This window comes from Panthera uncia, chromosome A2 (genome assembly GCF_023721935.1).
Source record: "Panthera uncia isolate 11264 chromosome A2, Puncia_PCG_1.0, whole genome shotgun sequence".
Classification (NCBI taxonomy): domain Eukaryota; kingdom Metazoa; phylum Chordata; class Mammalia; order Carnivora; family Felidae; genus Panthera; species Panthera uncia.
The window spans coordinates 21,156,335-21,175,660 of record NC_064816.1 but is presented as its reverse complement, the minus strand read 5'-3'; the positions used below and the strand labels follow the sequence as shown (position 1 = coordinate 21,175,660).

At 51.2% G+C, this 19,326-nt stretch overlaps 1 protein-coding gene across 1 annotated transcript in view; it reads right to left on the bottom strand.

The window, feature by feature from the left end:
• Positions 1-18,704, bottom strand: part of LOC125929476 (voltage-dependent L-type calcium channel subunit alpha-1D) — a 40,567-nt gene extending 21,863 nt beyond the window's left edge. Inside the window, exons 1-9 of the mRNA XM_049640713.1 lie at positions 17,273-18,704; positions 14,970-15,035; positions 13,185-13,276; positions 11,654-11,813; positions 10,727-10,854; positions 10,492-10,588; positions 8,014-8,116; positions 6,579-6,680; positions 1,490-1,620 (exon numbers count right to left, since the gene is read on the bottom strand). Coding sequence (XP_049496670.1) covers positions 1,490-1,620; positions 6,579-6,680; positions 8,014-8,116; positions 10,492-10,588; positions 10,727-10,854; positions 11,654-11,813; positions 13,185-13,276; positions 14,970-15,035; positions 17,273-17,416 — 1,023 coding nt within the window. The 5' untranslated portion in view covers positions 17,417-18,704. The remainder of the gene's footprint in view (positions 1-1,489; positions 1,621-6,578; positions 6,681-8,013; positions 8,117-10,491; positions 10,589-10,726; positions 10,855-11,653; positions 11,814-13,184; positions 13,277-14,969; positions 15,036-17,272) is intronic.
• Between the last annotated feature and the right edge of the window lie 622 nt (positions 18,705-19,326).

Here is a 19,326-nt window from a genome sequence, read left to right as displayed (position 1 = left end):
TAAGGCTACTTGTTAACTGTGATCACTTTTGAGGACTGGCAGGGCCAGAAGAGAGAGTTTTACTCGCAAACTCCACAGCCTGAGACGGCAGTGGGACATTGGACCGGGCCTCTGATTCACTGAGCCACCTTTAGGACAGGCGATGAGAGAAACAAAAGACCAGAAACTGTCTTTAGTTGCTTCCCCTAGCTCTGCAGCTGTCTGGGCAGAACAGAGGCTTCCTCATGAATCCTCAGGTCACTGTCACACAAGGTCATCTGCTAACCCAGCATCTGCATGTGCACCACATTCCTTCACTCACGGCCATTCATGCTCCCATTCTCTCTCTCAGCGAGGCCACAGACCAGCCCTCACCGCACCTCACCGGCACTCTGGACACCAAACAACGCTGGGCGCTTCTCCCCGGAAGGGACTGATAGAAGGACTGTTCCACACTGAACCCTGTTAATAACTACACGGCCCAATCTGAGACATGTGATAAGAGGGACATAAAGGTAATTTTAAAGTAAACAAATTAGCAGGAAAAAAACATCCTTGATCTTATTCATGATGGACTTCAAGCACTCGGGGAGCAGAGATGATGGGGCTTTTGATTAGTTTGGACAGGTGTTTCTGACAGCTTGCCAACAGTTCCCTCGTGCCGGTTCTTCATGCCTTGTCATTCTCTCTTCCCCCTGCCTTTCTCCATCGCCAGCACTCACTCACAAGCTTTCCTGCCTCGCCCCTCTTCCTGCAGGCTTCACGGTGACCCCCTTCCTCCACATACCTGCTTCCCATGCCAGAGCTCTGGGATTACCCAGGATTCTACATCCTCAAATGCATGGACCCTGGCCAGAACCAGAGGGTCTACACTCCGGGAGCCTGGGGCAGGCCGGGGCTGGCATAGGGGGAGGGACCAGAGGCTGGCCTGGGCACAGAGCAGTGTTTGCACAGCGCAGAGAGACAGACACACCGCAACACACGTGCGCGCACACACATATGCACGTACACACACATCAGGAGGTGATGGATGTTACTGAAATGGACCGAAAACCAACAAGCAGTGGGGTAAGAAACAAACAGAAACAAAACAAAGCACTTGCGTTCAGATGGAGAGCTGTTTCCGGGGCAGCTAGGGCCTGAGCCCAGGGCCAGGGGTGGGGAGGTGGGTGCCTGCCTAAGGTTAATGCCTTTGGAGAAGCCTGGAGGAGACAGGGTGCAAGGCGAGCGCCGGCCCCCCGCCCGCCAGGGCTATGCCTCTGCCGCTGTCCTGGGGGCCCTGCCACAAGGGCCACGGCAGGTGCGGGCACAACAGAGAAGAAGCAAGGAGAGGGAGGCACTTACCTCGGAGCCCAGAAATGACTAGTCCACATTTTGGGGGGTGTGCGGTATCTCAGTTTAAACAAAATCCTTGTGGCACTGCTCAACCATGAATAGTCAGCTCTCTAGTATTTCAAATAAGCTTGTAAAATCGTTAGTGAAAAGAAAAGGTAACAAAAGGACAATTCACCTGTAGGGCAATGGTGGTGTTCTTCGCAGGGTATTTTCCCACCAGGCCTTGTTCTTTCCGTTTCTTGAATTTCCTAAAGTAGTCCTGTATCAGGAAAGTGGCATAGAACTTCCCCACGGTTACCTCATCATCTAAACGGAGAGACCAGACAGAGCTCTCCCGAATCAGCACATTTGCACCAGGAGCCTAAACTCTCTCGCTCGGGGCCGGGGCTGGGGTGGGGTGGGACAGTGCGCAAGGCACTGAGCTCTGGGCTTAGACACGGGAGACTAAATCTAGCAAAAAGCAAGGTTTTGCAAAGCAGTTAAGGCTCAAAATTAGAGTCAGTCACACGAACTGATACTCAAAAGTTGCAGAAAACAATATGTTCGTCATGAGTTTATTAGAGCAGCGTATTAGTAACACTATGAAGTGCTGTCTTGGTTATTTACTTAAAATAAAAATTACAAACCAAAAAGAGGCTTCCTGGGTCCTATTTTCACCCCTGTGCATAGGGATTTGCATGTGTAATTACCATGAACACCGAGGGCAATTAAGCACCCAAATCCCGATGCCTGGAGATAAAGACAGAGACCTCAGAAAGTGACAGACAAGCTTGGAAGAGGAGGAAGGTTCAGGAAAGTGGCTGCAAACCCAGATTTTCACGTGCCCCCGTGACTCTGTTCCAATAGCCTCCATATGCCATTTCTGCGTTTGTAACCCAGAGCTGCTTGTTTTCGGCACAGCGAGCGACAGCTCCAACTAACCTTGGAGTTGAGCTTATTTCTGCTTTAATGGGAAACAATTCCAGCACGTACCGCTGGGGGCTGGAACTCTGCTGAGCATTTTAAAGGTGATGCATGAGGCAGAATAGAGGTGCTGGCTGTCTCACGGTAAACCACGATGGTGGTGCAGGTGTGCCCGGGGATGTCGGCCAGCCTCGCTCTCCCTGGGGTGGATGCCCCCAGATCTGCAGTGGCTCCTAGGCAAGAAGCTTAGGGCCCCAGGGCTTGTAGAGGCTGAGAGGAGGATGGGCTGCCGGCCCTCAGGCTTTAGGACAGCTGAACTTGCACCCAGGCCACCTTCCCCTCACAAGAGTCGCATGTTGATCTGGGGCAAGGGACTTGTGGAGCTGTGAACACCACAGGAGATGAAGCCCCGAAGCACTTGGCCTCCTTGCCTGGGCTGGAGGACAGTGAGCTGGCAGCCTGCTGACAATGGCATCCACTGCAATGATGGTGGAACACGATGGATTAGGGGCCACTGGGACCCTCTGTATTCACTAATGCATCTGGGTGGGGTTCATTTGTGCCCATGTGGGACGTGTCCCCGTCTGGACACCACTAGTGTCCTGCCAGAAGCCACTCAGCGCTACTGAATAAGAAGATGCCTTGGGGAGGCCTGCCTTGAGAAGTGTGCTGCCTTCCTCCCAAACCTCAGCCAAGAAGTCCTGGACTGGTGCAGGGGTCACCAAAGTGACCAAGGCTTTGGGTAGCTTGTAAAAACATGTCCTACATCAGTCTCAGGCTGGTCCAAATGGCCTAATGATGTACTGTTCATGGGCAAGGAGGCCAAGAGGTGAACAGACAGTCCAGGTCTCAGGACTTCAGCCCTGCTTTGCTCCTAAGCCACTCCACATTTTGCCCAGGATGCATCTGGAATACTGGTTCTAGCTGCTGTTACTCTGGGGCACCCACGCTCCCAGAGGAACTCTACGTGGGTCTCATGGCCTTTTCACGACAGCTCTGAGATCTCTGAGATGGGGGACCTGTTGGTCCCTCCGACAGGCGGGGTGGGGCTGAAGGACTTGTCTTGGCCAGTGCAGCAGGATGTGAGCCCAGGGCAGCAGGCCTCCCAACCCTGAGCTCTCCTCCTTGTTACCCCCTCAGGGACAGCCCAGCTCTGGCCACATAGAGGGGCTTCTTTGGGGCTGCCTCCCCCAGAGTATAAGTCTCTGTACCGAGCTGCGTGCCGCGGGCGGCTCACGGCTGCCAGCAGACAACCCCGGGAGCCCAGGAAGACTCTGCCTACCGTACTACAGCTGTCCCCTGCAGCCCATGGTGTCACGTCTTCTCCATGGGCTCCCAGAAAAAATACACTGGGTCTGCAGAAGGCCCACCTCATTCCATACTGGGACGTTTCCCAAAAATACAGGCCTAACCCTCTTCTCCCTTGAGCTGAAATGGCCCAGGGGGCTCCTGAGGGAAGGTCTTGGCTCTCCTGGCCCAGAACCGGGGGCAACAGGGGGCTCAGCACAGACCATGGTTCTGCCTGAGCGGCCATTGGTCTTCTCCACTGGTCTTGGTCTTCTCCACTGAGATGCTAAGCTAATTGAGGCTGGGCTGAGGATGAGCTCTCAAGAACAGAAAAAGTCAAAGCTACAGCAGGTTAGAAAAGGAAGGGACAGAAGGAACGGATGCAGTGAGGCCATCCGGGCTCAGGCCTGGAGAGAAAGAGATGGGGTCAGCTTTTTGCACTCTTCGGGGCAAAGGAGCCGGAGATCCAGGTCAAGGAGTAGAGGCCCAAAGGCAAGGACAGCCTCTGGGAGGAGAGGGGACTTCTAAAGAAAGGGCAAAGAGCCATGAAATGGCAGAAGACTAAAGAGCGGAGCAGAGAGAGAACATGAGCAAGATGCAGAGATGGGCAAGGAGACCACTTAGCCCAGATGGTAGAGAGAACGGACGGGCTGTGCCTGCAGCCACAGGCCCCTGCACTGTTCCTCCAAGGCTGGCCCCTGGATGTCACCTCCTTCTCAAGCTTGTGATGGCCTGGGGGCCACCTCACACCCCTTGGGCTACAAAGTCCTGCTGTCACCAGTCCTGTAAGGGGCTCCCCGAGCACCTCGCATGGGCCGGTCCCAGGCGCCAGGAGCAGCCAGCCTGGCGGGGTCTGCTGCTCCGACCGGGTTACAGCCTGAGCCCCTTGGCCCTGGGAATCTACCCGTCTGCTGGCCCAGAGGGCTGGCCCGATATTCCCATTTTCCAAGTGTTCCATGATGTGGGCGAGTCTGGGAACCCCTGATCTACTGGAAGAGAAAAGAAAAAACAAAGAGCCAAGTGGCGAACGCAGGCACTAAACCCTGCCCTGACTTCATTCAGAGTTTGTCCCCCGATGCCTGAGAGGCACCGCCTCGTGAACCTCTTCAGCGCAGTAGCACTTATCTGAGATTGGGCCTGGGTGAGCACCACCCCAGGAGCATATCAATGATGGGAGCTCCCACGGCATTCTACCTCTTGCCAAGGCCCCACTGCCTTCTTCTTGGGTTCCACCAAGCCCCCTGCTGCCATTCAGGAAGAGGGTAACACCTGTCATCCTGAACCCCGATCTTTTCTAAGAAATAGAGAGAAAAGGCCAGGCCCAGTTATTGAGCCAAGAAAGCGGAGGGATATTTAGCCTCTGTTGGCAGTCTAGCAGGGCTAAAAGTTGACCTGTTTTTCGGAGGAAGGGCGCTTACAGGGTGAGCCAAACTCTAGACCTTCTCTTTCTGGTATAATTAAGAGACATAAAGCTTCACAGTGATGTGAACACGCTCGCCAAGATGTCGGGGTGAGACTGGTTTGTGAAGAAGGCGGCGTGTGAACAGAGGTGAGGTGAGGCGGGGAGGGCCTGCCGGCCCTGGGAGGAGGGTTTACTCGGAGGGGCGCAGCCGCTATTCTGAAGCATGCATCTGTGTTTCAGAAACATCGTAGGGGAATACGGCTGCCAAGAGATAACCCTGATTCCATGCCACCACCCTAAAACAGAATTGCTTCAGAATATTCTGAAAGACTGAGACTTGAAAGGAATGGAGGCTGCAGAAAAAGCTCAAGCACATCGTTACAACAATTTTAAGAAAGCAATTTATCTAAGCCATGCGAGCACTGGGTGCAGCAGCTGCGAGGAAAAGAACGAAAACCAAAGAGTCGTTTTAAATGTGCAGTATCCGTTCTCCTGTGGGGAGCCAGCGTTCTCTACGTGGGAGTGTGGGGGGGTGTTGTTGTTGTTGTTGTTGTTGTTGTTGTTGTTTGGTGTTTGGGGGGTTTTGCTTGTTGGTTTTTTTGCCTTTCTCATTTCTTTGGGGCCATCGTCCCCTGCTCTGAGCAGGTGGCTCCACCAGCTACGGGGGACTCCGTCCGGTGGCAAAAGCTCACACTGCTCTCGCTTCATGCAGAGGGCCAGAGCGGGCCACCATGCTGCTGTCTCTCTCTCTCTCTCTGCCACCCAAGAGCCAGAATTGTCATGTCAGAGAGAGAGGCCTTGGCCGTGTCCTGGGCCAGGGTCCTGGGTCGGCTTCTAGGCCTGAGCCAGGACCAACCTGGAAAGCTGCAGGAGAGGTGACGCTAGAAAAGTTCAGTTGGTCGTAAAGCACAATGGTGCTCACAATGGGCCCAGGGCTGGGGACGGCTAGAATGTGGGCGTGGTGGCACTAAGCCCACGGATGCTGCACCTTTAAAACGTGAAAATAAAATAGTCACAACACAACCACCTCCACGTCTAAGTCCGGTGTACTTAAACAAAAAATGGAAAAACAGCATATATATTATATATATGTGTGTCATATATATATATATATACATCTGAAAAAGTTTAGTCAGTTATTTTATGACAAATAACAAAAGGAAATAAGCATGCCTGTTAGTTCTGTCTCTAAACTCCAGTTGAAGGGACATTCTGGGTAATTACGATGGTAAATTCAGTCTGGAGAAGAACATTTCAAAAATATCATTTTCTGAAAGCTATCTATTTCTTCTGAAACCTTTTCAACAGTATGTTGAAAGATAAGTGGAAACTAGTTTTAAATATTTCATTTTGGTTGAGAAAATATAAGCTTTCCGTTTTGTGACTGTAATCTCATTCCCCAACGGTAATCCCTCCACCAACGAGAAAACCCCTGCTCCAGCCATCTGAGTCTTGGGTTTCCTTCCCACTGAAGCCTCTCCTTTTCTGGAATGGTCCTCCTGTTACCCCAAATCATGACACCAAAAGGCCAAAGAGCCTTCTTTAGCTGTGGGCCTGAATGCTCTAGCGGATACATAAAGCATTCTGCAAACACCCTGTGGGCTTGCTGGAGATACTTTCATTAAAACCAATGCGTTGGCCAAGAACTACTTAGGAAAGAGATTGCACTGACCACCAGCTGGAGGGACAACTTGGTCAAGCAGTTTCATGCTGGTTTTCTTCCAGATTTTCTTTATCACAGCTCGGAGCTCTTCATTAGCTTGTTCCAGGTTCCCTGAATCCAGAAAGCAAGAGGGGAAAACAAGCCTTGTGTCTCTTAGCCAGCTCTCCTGTCTGATCCCACCGAGGCTGCCTCCCTCCCAGCCTGGTCTGGGGCACAGCCCTCGGATGGGGCGGGGCTCGCCTCTCCCCAGGGCTCTCCAAGTGGGGGTCACAGGCAAATGGTGGGCAAGCCTTGCACCGGGCAGGCACTCCACAGTGGGAACAACCACGTTTTATTTCGGAATTCAAGGTCTATGCAGTCTGATCTGTCCTACCCTCCCACAGCCAAGACCCACCCTTTCCTTCCCACCGCCTCCAGCTACAATGTCTTCTCCTTCTCAGCTGCCTGTTCCAAACCCTGCCTCCATCCTTGAAGATCAGACTAAATTTCCCCCAAATGAGACTCTTGCAATTCCTACTGCATGTACTTGTCAGCACCACAGAATCCTGGTCTTTCATTATATGGGCTGATGCCTGTCTCCTCCACTAACCTGTCAGTACCTAAGACCACCCTGCCTTCCGCATCGCTCGGAGACACTGGCTGGGGCCAGCTATGGGTGTGCACCCTGCAAGGGGTACCTGGGAGCTTGGAGAGACTGGCTTTGTAGAGAGGTTCGCCTAGCACTCTGGGGCTGCCAGAAAACAGCCGTCTGCAGACTGTAGGCGTGCCTTGCTGGCCACTCTTCCTTCTGGTCCAGGGTGTCAACAACTGGGTCCTTCACAGCCTCCAGCCTCCCACCTCCTGGTCACTCCTCAACCTGCTTTCTGTCCCATCTCTGGAGTCATCACCGAGCCGACCCCAATAGCCATGCTCCAGGGCTGGGTGTGGCCATGAAGACCACTCTGGTTTGGTCTCAGCTGGGGAGAGGCTCCTTTGAACAGTCCCCAGGTGCCAGCTATGTGCCCGCCCCGCAGAGGGCCTCCCGCAGGCCTCCTCTCATCTCATCCTCAGGACTTCTGATGGAGGTGTATTTCTTTTCAATAGAGAAAGGAGCTACAGCTCAGCACGGTGGAGTCCCTCTCTGAAGATCACACAATAGGAAGGGACAGCTGGAGTGAATGTATTTGTGACGGTCCTGTCTCTGCCCTAACCTCCCATTTCTCCTGCTCTGTAGCAAGCAGTGGCAGAGGCAGGGGTCACCTCAAAACTCTCGGGGACAAAGTGAAGCATAAAGGCAGGTGGGAAGGGATGGGGAAGGCAGGGACAGCCAGCTGGCTCAGCACTCACCACCCCTTCCCCAGGCGAAGGCCCAGACAGGACAAGGAAAGGCCTAGATGGGAGAACCCAACATGGGGTATGGCATCCCTCCCTCATGTACCACCTGTCCTGTCCCGGAGATGCTCACCTTCCGTCTTGATTTTAAGAGCCGTCCGAACCAAAGCAAACAGAGTTGCATTAAACATGACTGTCCCATCACTGTTGAGAGGCATGTTCATGGCAACTAGTCTCTGTAAACAGAAAGAAGTTTCTCAACAGAAGGCAAATGATGGAGGATGACCACGTCCCTTGACGGTGTTTATTCTCAGTTTATCCCTCACCTTCTTTCCAGTTGACACGCAGTTCAATTCAACAACTCGCTGGGGGAGTACCCACCATCTGTGGGGACCCTAGAGCTGACACAGATCAAAGCTTTATCGTGAAATGCAAATGCTGGCACTAAATGGTGTGCTTTGCTTGTTTTTAAGCTCCACTGTTTAATCACCTCACTGTTCAAGTCTTCTTCTCTCCCCTTCTGCTAAGCAGCCATCCCTGCGTCCTGGGGTCGGGCCTCCCTTCAGGGCACGTCCTTAAGGCTGTCGTGAGGGGTGAAATAATACACCAGGTACAACCAGCCAGGCACAGGGCTTGGGACTTGGGTCCTCACTGTTCCTAGCACAGGGAGTGTCCTTCAGGGAACCCTGCCCCGTGGGGCTGTCATGTAGTGCTTCCTGTGAGTCCGTGCGGTGGCTCTGTCTGGTCTTCCAGGGCAGGACCCCCACCTCCTGCTCCTCTTCCCGCTCCTGGTCCCTCGAACACCAGCCCTGAGAGCTGGGGAGGGGACTTGAGTGAGTGACACCCTCTCTGGGCCCCAGTTACCTCCCCTGCAAATGCAGGCGGCACGCCTAGCTGGGATTAAGGGAGATCACGGACGCTAAGATTTCGGGGGACGCCTGGCACATGGTCAGAGCTGAGTTAAGTGCTACTTGTAATTGTTAATAGTTCCAAACTTCTTATTTTTGGCTGGCAAGCCATCCTAAGAGATTTGTAACACTTTTTCTCTTCCCTATTAGCAGCCTGGAATCTTGTGTTCACGTGACTCATCCCACCTAAATTTCTAGCCCTGCGACCAACCATGTCTGTCTCCAAAACTAGCACTGGCAGCCAGGATGGCTAGCATGTACATTTGCTTTTCCCAGAAAGTTCCTGAATCGGCAAAATGGACCACTTTGTGCCTCAAGGATACTTAGATCCTTTATGTAAAAAGGTCTGGAAACGTAAACACAAAACGACAGCCATGAGCTGGAACCCATCTTGTTCTTGGAAAGCAGAAAAGAGGCTGATATTGGAAAATTTAAGAAAAAAAGTCAACTTCGGTGGCTTATTCTCTGTACCTACATCCGGAGTCCAGGCTACAGAGAAGCAAAGACAGTGGCAAAGATCCCAAGGACTTGCCAACGAGGGTTTCTGGACTTTCAGGGCAGGGAACAAAGAGTTTTTCTCCAAAGATTTTTTGAAAGCCTAAGATGCAGTGTAGACCCCACTCTGTTACAGTGGGTTCTGTCTAGAGCTGGCCCTGCAACCCTGGAGCAGTAAAACCCCCGATCCCAGAAGCACCTCAGACCTGCAGGGAGAGGGCCCAGCTGTCGTGTGGACTGGCTGGATTTCTAGGGGCAGAGTCGCAGTTTCCGTCTCCTTCAGAAAGGAGAATTCTCTTCTGTTGCTACTGCTACACTGACTCAAAGGGGTTCCCTGTGAGCTCTAAGGAAAGAGAACAAATCTCAGCTGGGGCTCACAGACAGCTTGGTATGGTGTGAAAACTACAGGGATGGGGTGGGGGATCTGGACCCATCCCCAGGAGGCCACTGCTGATGCACAGCCCATGGGGACAGGTGCTCTGGCAGCAGAGGGGCACGCCACCACGTTCATGGTCACTCAAGCGAGTAAATGTTCAGGGCACCAAGTCTTCTCCATTCTACTTCCCAAGGAGAGCTTCGGTTGGCCGTACCCTCCTCTACCCCACCTCCACTGCCCTCGCTCTGGCTCCTGTCACTTCACATGGAGACTCCAGCAGCTCTCAGGGAGGTCCCCTGCCTCGGTTCACTCTCCCGTCGCCAAGAGGCCATTTTCCACCGTGAAAGTCCACCCGTGCTTCTTTCACGGGACTTGGCGTGGCACGGAAGGCTCCTTGGAGCTGCGCTCGGCTTGTGCCTGCAGTCCTCTGCCATTTCCTCTTATGTTCTAGGCACACCAGTGACTCTCTGTTTGCCAACATGGTGACCGTTCTCCTGCCTCTGCATCTGAGCTCTCTGTGTTCCCTTTCTGCAATGCCCTTCCTGCTCCCACAAACTCCCACTTCTCTCCTTCTGGACCTGACACAAATGTCACCTTCCCCTCCACCCACCCGGTGACAAATTACTTAACTCCCTTCCTAGTCTTCCTGTTGCTGACAGGGTGTCTTAAGAGTTACACATGTGATAGCTCCTCAGGACAGGAACCACATATTATTTATCTCTGCAGCCCCAGCACACCTGATGTAAGGCTGGCAGAATGTTACTTAACGTTTGTTGAATGAAGCAGGGAGTCCCTGCAGAGAGGCCATCAGACACGCAGACAGGACACTTACCTTACAGGCTACTCTGTGTGGGCATAATTTCCCAAACCCCAGGGGAGGCTGGATTCTGCGGAGCAGAGTGACCACATCAAGGTGCTTGATCCTTCCCCTGGAGACAAAGTACAGCAGGAGGTCCAGGGAAGCGTTGGCTGGCCTGAGCTCTCAGCCCATCCCACCTTCCACAGAAATCACGGCCAACGTTCCAGAAACAGCCCACACAAGTCACACGGAACCCTTTTCAACTTACTTTGCCTCAGGGTCATATTCTGACCATATTCTTTTGAATTCATCCAAATGGTGAGGCCCCAGAATAGACCAGTCCCGGGTCAGATAATCAAAGTTGTCCATGATGACAGCTACAAACAGGTTGATGATCTGAAAAAGCAAATCAGAGGCAAAGAGCTACAGCTGTCATAGTGGAATGGCTAGGGCTAGACCTTAGTAAGGGCCTCCTAATTATAAGGGTCATGAAACATTTGGAACCCATTTTTCTACGAGAGGCAGTAAAAACTTTCTTTCTGGAAAATGTTTAAGAAAAAGGCAGGCTTCCAGCTTTCCAAAATGACTTGGGTATAGTCCCAGGGGGAGGCAGGGGGCTGTATTATCCTGCCTTTTTGAAGCACATTCATTGCCGCCAAATAATTCGCACTGTTAGGTCACTGCTACCTGCAGTGGCTTTGAAACTTTTTATAAAGACACCAGCAGCCCTAAGAAGCTTGGTGAGTGTCCCAAGCCTGTTAGTGAGCCTCAAGCCCCTGTTTACAACCAAGGTGATGGTCCTGCAAAACCTCCAACTGCCAAATGAAGCCTAGAGTGCTCATCAACATACAATGCCCATAGCAGGGGTGCCTGGGTGGCTCTGTTGGTTAAAGGGCTGACTTCGGCTCAGGTCGTAATCTCCGAGGCCCATGGGTTCAAGTTCCATGTTGGGCTTTGAACTGACAGCTCAGAGCCTACAGCCTGCTTCAGATTCTGTGTCTCCCCTCACTGCCCCCCCCCTCTCTCTCTGTCCCTCCCCCACTCGTACTCTCACTCTTTCAAAATAAATATAACATTAAAAAATTTTTTTAAAAATACCCCACAGCAATTTGATGGGGGCAATATTCATGATCTGAATCCCAAATGCTGTACAAGCACCTGTCAACTGAGAAAGGGAGCTCTCGTGATCACCCACCAGAAATGCGCAGAGCATGTAAAAACTGATGAAATAAACAATGGCGAAGTTGCTTCCACACGTGTACTCCTCCCCGGGGCTGTAATCCGACTCGGGGTCACAGAGCTTCCCCGGGAGGCAGGCCAGCATGATCTCCTGCCAGGCTTCCCCTGTGGCACACCTTGTTTAGATTAACAAGAGAAAGGGCTTTAGCAGAAGAAGAAGGGATTTGAAGCTTAGACCTTTACGAAATTTTTAAGAATTTTTTTAAAAACAAAAGTTTTAAGTAGAGCAAAATCTAAGTAATTTGGGGGAGAGGGCACTTCAGATTAGTGAAATTCCTAAATTGAAATTCCTACTTTTTTTCTTTTTTTAATTTTTTTTTTTAACGTTTACTTATTTTTGAGACAGAGAGAGACAGAGCATGAACGGGGGAGGGGCAGAGAGAGAGGGAGACACAGAATCTGAAACAGGCTCCAGGCTCTGAGCTGTCAGCACAGAGCCCGACGCGGGGCTCGAACTCACGGACCGCGAGATCGTGACCTGAGCCGAAGTCGGACGCTTAACCGACTGAGCCACCCAGGCGCCCCAAAATTCCTACTTATTTTCAAATGCAACGTTTCTGAGTCCACAGAGGCCCTGCTACAGCTCCCTTTGATTTAAAACAATCATTTGAAGGGTGCCTGGGTGGCTCAGTTGGTTAAGCATCTGATTTTGGCTCAGGTCATGACCTCATGGTTCCTGGGTTCGAGCCCCCTGTCAGGCTCTGTGCTGACAGCTCAGAGCCTGGAGTCTGCTTCAGATTCTGTGTCTGCCCCTCTCCTGCTCGTGCTCTGTCTGTCTCTCTCTCAAAAATAAACATTAAAAAGTAAAAAAATCATTGGATACATGCACATCAATTCTTTTTGCATAAACAGATGTTTTTGTGTCTTCTCTTCTTTAAATGCTCATGTTCCAATCTTTAAATAATTATTAACTATGTTTTAATGACTTAACACCTGACTTGAGTAGATACCCATTCAATTTTGTTGGAAACAAAGAACTGGAAACCACCCAACTGGCAAATGACTTGCTATTCAATCACTAGAATCATTAGAAAGTACGTGTATAACTTCTAGAAAGTTCTCTCACCTCAAAGCACCTTGTTCACAAAGTTCACTGGGGTTAAAAACAAACCTATAAAATCTGAAAGTGTACATGTTCCCCACTGGCTGTGTAAAGGTCTCTCTGTTCCTGCTAAATTTCATGGTTGTGTTTAGACACATGCTCCCATGTGTCAGCATATAACCTACCATTTTCCTGGTGGCAGTAGAAGACCTACTAACTTACAAAGGGATAACTCTTAAGCCAGCCATGGTCTGAATGACCATAGCAATTTTCACCATCCAGAAAAGTTCCTCTGTGACTGACATGCCAGCGTCTCTGTTCAAGAATTCAAAACAAACACAAAAAGCCACCATGATCAACCAGGAAAGGTCCCGCAAAACACATGTCCTGTGTCACACTGGAGCCTGGAGCTGAGAGAGAGATGTGCCTCGTGGGATGAAGTCACCTGAAGAGCAGCAGCACAGCCTGGGGAAAGGTCTGGAAATTGTTGTTCCTGTTGATCTGGTTGTTATCTCTCATAGCAACCTTCCCAAACATCTAGGTGGAAAAATTTTTAGGGAAATAAAGATTTTATCAAACAAACAAAAAAACCCCACAATTACCCCTCCCCCACAAAAAACTACCCAAAAAGCAGATTCCACATGTGAATTTAGAACTAACACGAGTTTGATCAACACCCACTAGGGCTTTCTCATGGTGCTTGGGCACTTCATTCACTCAACAAACATGCCAGGCAGGGTGCTAACCACTGGTGGCATGGTGCTGAAGTCAGGCACACCCTCACATCAGGGAGTAACTACCAGGAAATCAGACAGACAGCCCCCACCCCGAGGACAGTTGGGATGATCCAGATGGACAAGGAAGCACATAATGTATCTGAGGCCTCTGGAGCAGTGACATTTAGGCCCAGAAGTGAAGGAAAAGTAGAGGCTGGTCAGGTGACAAGGAGGACTCAGTGTTCAGGCAGAGGAAGCATGGCCTGCGAAGGAGCAGAGGCAACACGGCCCCGGAGCTCCAGGAAATGAAAAGAACATGAGTGTACACAGACAAAAGATCGGGCTGCAGACAAGCGTGGGGCCGGTGAGCTGCAGAAAGGAGGGCGGCCTCTACTTGAAGGGCCAGGGGAAGTCAGCTGTGGAACTTGGAGGAGCAGGCCAGTTTAGAAGAGTGTGATGCCCGGCAAAGCCTCCCAAGTGAACCGGTGACGGAACGTGCAATATGCAGTGTGCAGTTTCCTGAGACCGCTCTCGTTCTGTGGGAGGACATCAGGTCATCGAAGACCCTTCAGGGCACACAGCATCCCATCCTGAGCTGCAGGTGCTCAAGTGTGTCGACTCTATGTTCATAACTCCCAATAAGATCCCTAGAGAACTGCCAATATTCCTATGCCTTCAGATAAGTAAGCACAGCCACCTCTCTGCTCTGGAGTCCCCCACCTCTTTGACACTCACATCCCTCTTATCTGAAAGACAGCATCCAAGCCAGCAGAGAACGTGGCAGAGAAATCCCCCAGGGGGTCCAGCAGGCTGTGCTCCATCCCCCTCTCCTCCTGGAGGCTGCACCTACTCCACTGGGGCTCAGCAGGGAATGAAGCCCCAATCCCTTTCCTCCACTCCAGGAGAAGCAGGGAACAATCCTGTGGCACCTCAGCCATGGTCACAGAAAGGCCTGGTTTCATGCTTCTTTTTTAAAGGGGGTGCTACTGATGCCAACTAATGGTTCCAGTTCAGCCCCAGCCTCAGCATCTGGGAGCCGCTGGTCTCAAGTAAAAGTCTCACTTGGTTGTGATAAAACCAAACTTTCCGGACTATAAACAGCCTTCTGTATCACTAGTATCTTCTTAGTTACATCAGTACAGAAACTAGAATAACTACAGCTTTTTTTTAAGTGCCGCATTTCCTGTTGCTAAACCAACTGTGGGTTTTCTCAATCAGTTGAGTCTCCCAGGACTCAGATTGGGGGGTGAGGAGTACCACTAAACCCAGCCTTCCTTGGCATATCCCTACTTCTGCTGGCTCCTGAGCCTGGCTCTCCCTGGCACAGGTGCTTTCCTGTGGAGTGCTCTCCTACAGAGCCACGTCCTTCTCATCTCCATATGTCTTCAGTAGCCAAGGCGTTTGGCTGGAAAATCACAACCGTGTCTTTCTATTCTGCCTGGCCAAGGCAATCTTGCCACAGATCTGGGGCTACCCAGAGAAGGGGAAGCTGGAGGAAAGTGGCTGGTGCTTACCTGCATGCCAATAACTGCGTAGATGAAGAATAGCATGGCTATGAGGAGGGCGACATAGGGCAGTGCCTGGAAGAGAGGAAGCCTTTGGCTCAGTACCAGCTTCTGGTGTCCCCCTCCAACCCTCGTGACTGCTCAGGTGCAGAATGAAGACCCAACACAGGGCCACATGCTTCTCTTTTCCAGGTTGTGTTGAAAGGACGCCAACAGTGAACAAGGACTTTTTAAAGCACAGCCCAGCACAATGATTTCAGTCCTGAGGGCACCATCCATCTGTACGCCTAGTGTTATGAAGCTACAGGCAGAAGTGCTTTCCACCATCATTAACAGTGTGCCCTGATCCGAAACAGTGTCAATGCAGACACATCACCCTCACAACAATGTTTACATCCGTCATTAGATTCCTTTGTGAAATTACCATAAGTGATCAAACCATTCCAGAACACTGGATGTTTGGGTTGCTTCCACTTTCTTTTGTGGGCATGTTTGGGGTGGGAGCGAGGGGCTACTGTAGATCACATCGCAGAGGAACATCTTTATGCAAAATCTCCTGTGTCTGCTGAAGTATTTCCTTAAGGGGAGGTCTTAGGAATGACACTGCTGGGGCAGAGGAGAAGAACCCCTTTCCAGATGCTGCTATAGAAAGCAAGATAGCTTTCCTAAAATGAACACCTCCTGAAGGAACCAGAGTTGGGGGTTGGGTCAGGGAAGAAAAGGAGCTAGCCGGGTGGTGGCCAAACCTGGGTTCTCCTTAGGATTGAACATTAAATACACATATATGTGTCGGGTCCTTCAATCCATGGCCTTCACCTGCTTTTCTACATCATGTTGTGTGACAGGAGATGTCTGTGCATGTGGCACGCCTCCAGGCAGAGGCCGGGTTGTTGAACTCAATGCCAAGTGCACATGCTTAAAGCATCCGCTTTCCCTTTTACTCAAAAAAGGCCACCAGAAAGCCAGCGGCTATAAGCTCCCTGACCTGTGCCAGCTCTGGATCTGTGACTGCCAACTGCTGATCAGAGCCCCACAGAGTTAGTTCCAGGCTTTCCTCACCACACCTACACGCATTTTCTTCCTAGATGACGGAGTCTTTCAGAATTCCGTTGGCACCGTTTCTCAGTTTTTGTGAACTACCACCCTGTGAAATGAACTTATCTACAGCGACCAAATCTTTAAAAAGGAAAACTTTAATAATTTCTTGAAAAGCGAGGATGACACGATTACGTAAAACTATTCCATTTTTTACAGCAGTTCGTTCTCAGACTTTGATACTTTATATTAATAACAAACATCTGGGATTTTGTCTCTTACGGGGACCAAGGCTCCCGTGAGGCCCCACTTGCTCTCTCTCAGAGCTTCGTGCCTGGTTCTTCCTACAACCTCATTTCCCCTGCCAGGATTTGGAATTTTCCTTCTTTGAGTTTTTAGATCTACCCCCTTCCCCAGATGCCATCCCTTCCCTTTATGTGTTAAAATCCCACCCACTGCAGAAAAATGCTATGTGGGATGTTAACCGGTGTTACTTCTCAATGTGAATGTTTATTACTTCCAAATTAAAGATAGTCAAACAAAGAAAGATTCATGATTTGCACATAGCTACAAATGCCCTACATAGGTGAATCTTTTTGATGAGAATCTGTACCCTGTCCTCAGTTAATTCCATCTAGAAGACTAGAACGTCTGGGATGGAGTACTAGACAGTACTGGAGAAGCTGGGTCCTGGTTGAGGAATAGACTAGAACCAGCCTGCACCAGCCTGGAGAGTCACAGATGACAAGGGAGGCTTGGCTTATGCCCAAATGTCCTCAACGCTCTGATCCTTCCAGGCACTGGGTAACACATTGCTCCGTGATGGTGTGCCGGCCCGGGTGAAGGGGTCTCTGATTCGTGTGTAGACCGGCCAACAGATAGGACCATGGCAGCCCAAGAAGCTGTCCTGGCAGGAGGCTGTTAGGTTTGCAGGGGTCAGCTGGGACCTGCTCTCTCTCAGATGTCACCATTCACCACTGGGTATCCCAGGGAGGACTGAGGGGCTTCGAGGCTCCCCATCTCTACTAGTCTTAGAAAGGTTACACCTGTCCTCAGCTGTGGGTCCTTACTGCCTTTGGTTTCCTCTTAGCAAGTGATCCTGTTTGATTCACTGAGTCCGGCTGGGTCAGGTGCCTTCCGCATTCCACTCCCTCTATCGACTCAGGGGATCCCAGTGGCCATGCCGAAGGGAGTCCGGGTCCTCCATGACAGAGGATGCTCACTGGTTCACATGTGGTCTTCAGGAGCAACAGATAAGCCCCTTGTGGAGCTCTTACCTGAAAGGACTTTATAAAAGTCCACAGCAGTGTCCGGATGCCTTCCCCCCTGCTGAGAAGCTTCACCAACCGCATCACTCGGAAAAGACGGAAAAAGGTGATGGAGATTCTATTGCTCTCTTCAGAGTTCTGAAGGGTTATCATGGAGAGGTCAAACCCAATGCAAAGTAGAACATGCAACACTTTCAGAAAAACAGCAACAGATGCAAACAAAGGTGACAGAGGTAAGAGTTGAAGATGTGTTTCTAGGGCCTTTTCACCTTAAAAAGCATGATATGAAAGGAAGAGTTACATGCTAACAACACAGGGCTTGGAAAACCGCGTCCACACAGCACATGCATGCCCACGTGGTCTAGTGTGTTAAGAGGAGAACGCCGGGCTGGCCAAGAGTACTGGACACTGATGATGAATGCAAACCACTGCAGACACTGTTCTGGAAGGACAATCATGGAGAATACAGAAACACTAGTGGAAAACTCAGCATGGTCAAGGAAAAGGCCCAGCCCCGGGGGGACTCATCACTGATCTTACCCCGGGTGTAGCGGTGGGGACAGGGACATTGTCACTTTCAGTTGGCTTTAAGAAATCAAAGATTGAAAATGTATTAATGAATGGAAAGGAAGCAGTGGTTCAGAAGGATGGGCCCCTCCCCCCTTTATAACAATGTGTGGTTAATGTCCCAGGACAAGGCAGCTGCTCCCTCCCTGAGAAGATGCCAGGGGCTCTGCCTGGACCTGGACTTGAGGGTGGGCAGCCTCGGACACAGGCTCAGACACGCTACTTTCTAATTCACATCCTGGGACACAATGCTCCAAGGTGGGAGGGCATCCAGTGAAAGAGAACACTACAGGCCCTCAGTTGCTCCCAAAGACAGAAATGCACGATGGGACCCTGCATCTCATGGGCAGGCTAGTTCTCTTGGCTGAGGCTGGGTTGTGGGTCCAGGGAATGAACTGCTCTTCAGGCCACCCCTAGCCCCGAGGAACAGAATGAGGCTACTGAACGGGGCAGGGAGACTGGCCCACACACCTCCTGGGCCACGTGCCTGGGCAAGGTGTCCTACAGGCCCTTGTGGTGGAGGTGAGCAAACCAAGTCAGTGTGGGTGGGAGAGGGGCTTTAATGCCCAGCCTACAGCCCAGACTGCTGGCAGAGAGGACGGCGCTCAGCACCGTGTGACTCCTGGGAAGCAGCAGCATGGGACCAGCCCGCCCTGAGCTTCCATACTTCCACCTCATCCGAGGTCTGGCTGGGCGCTCACTCAGGCCCCAGGGGGCTGAACCACAGGGCTCGCCACCCAGTGGACACCTGCCTCTCCTTCAGGTTGGGGGTCCCTTGAGGGCGGGACCTTGCTTCACTCCACTTGGTGCCCTGCATGAGGCACTTACTCATTAGATGTTCAATAAGTGTTTAGGAGAGTAGAAAGAGGTCGTAAGCAAGCTCTTCCAGACGTCGGGAGGCACCGTGAAATCAAACAGAAGACTGAGCAAGAGATAGGAACAGCCTCTCTGTTCCCTTTAGGAGGGCCAGCTCCACGGAAGCAGCTGGTCTACCTGGTAACTGGCAAAGGAATGAGCCTCTTCTGGTTGGGGGCCCGGGCTGCTGAGTGTTCCCCAGGGTTTCTAGGGAGCCTTCTGCATGGTGTGTCTGCACAGCTAAGGTACATATGCACACACATAGATGTGCACACAAATCCGAGGGAGGGGTTCTCCTCCCTGGGGATACAGGGAAAGTAAGGGCTCCGTTCTGGAATCTCACTCTTATTAACAGCTGCCTCCTGAGACCAAATACAAAAATCACAGAAAACAAGAGTTGGGCATGTCACATCACTACTGAAATTCAGCAGTGTGACAATAAGCCCAGGACTGACAGGTTCTGAAAGGGTGGAAAGGGGGTTCCTGGTTCACCCGGGATGCTCAGAATGCAAACTCTCCAATGGCACAGTCCAAGCCCCTGTCACTGTTTCTATTTTTCTCTTCTTTTCTCTCACCTCAAGACAAAGAACATCCCCTTAAAGGGACAGATGATGGTTTTTAACTTCTGACTTTAACAAATG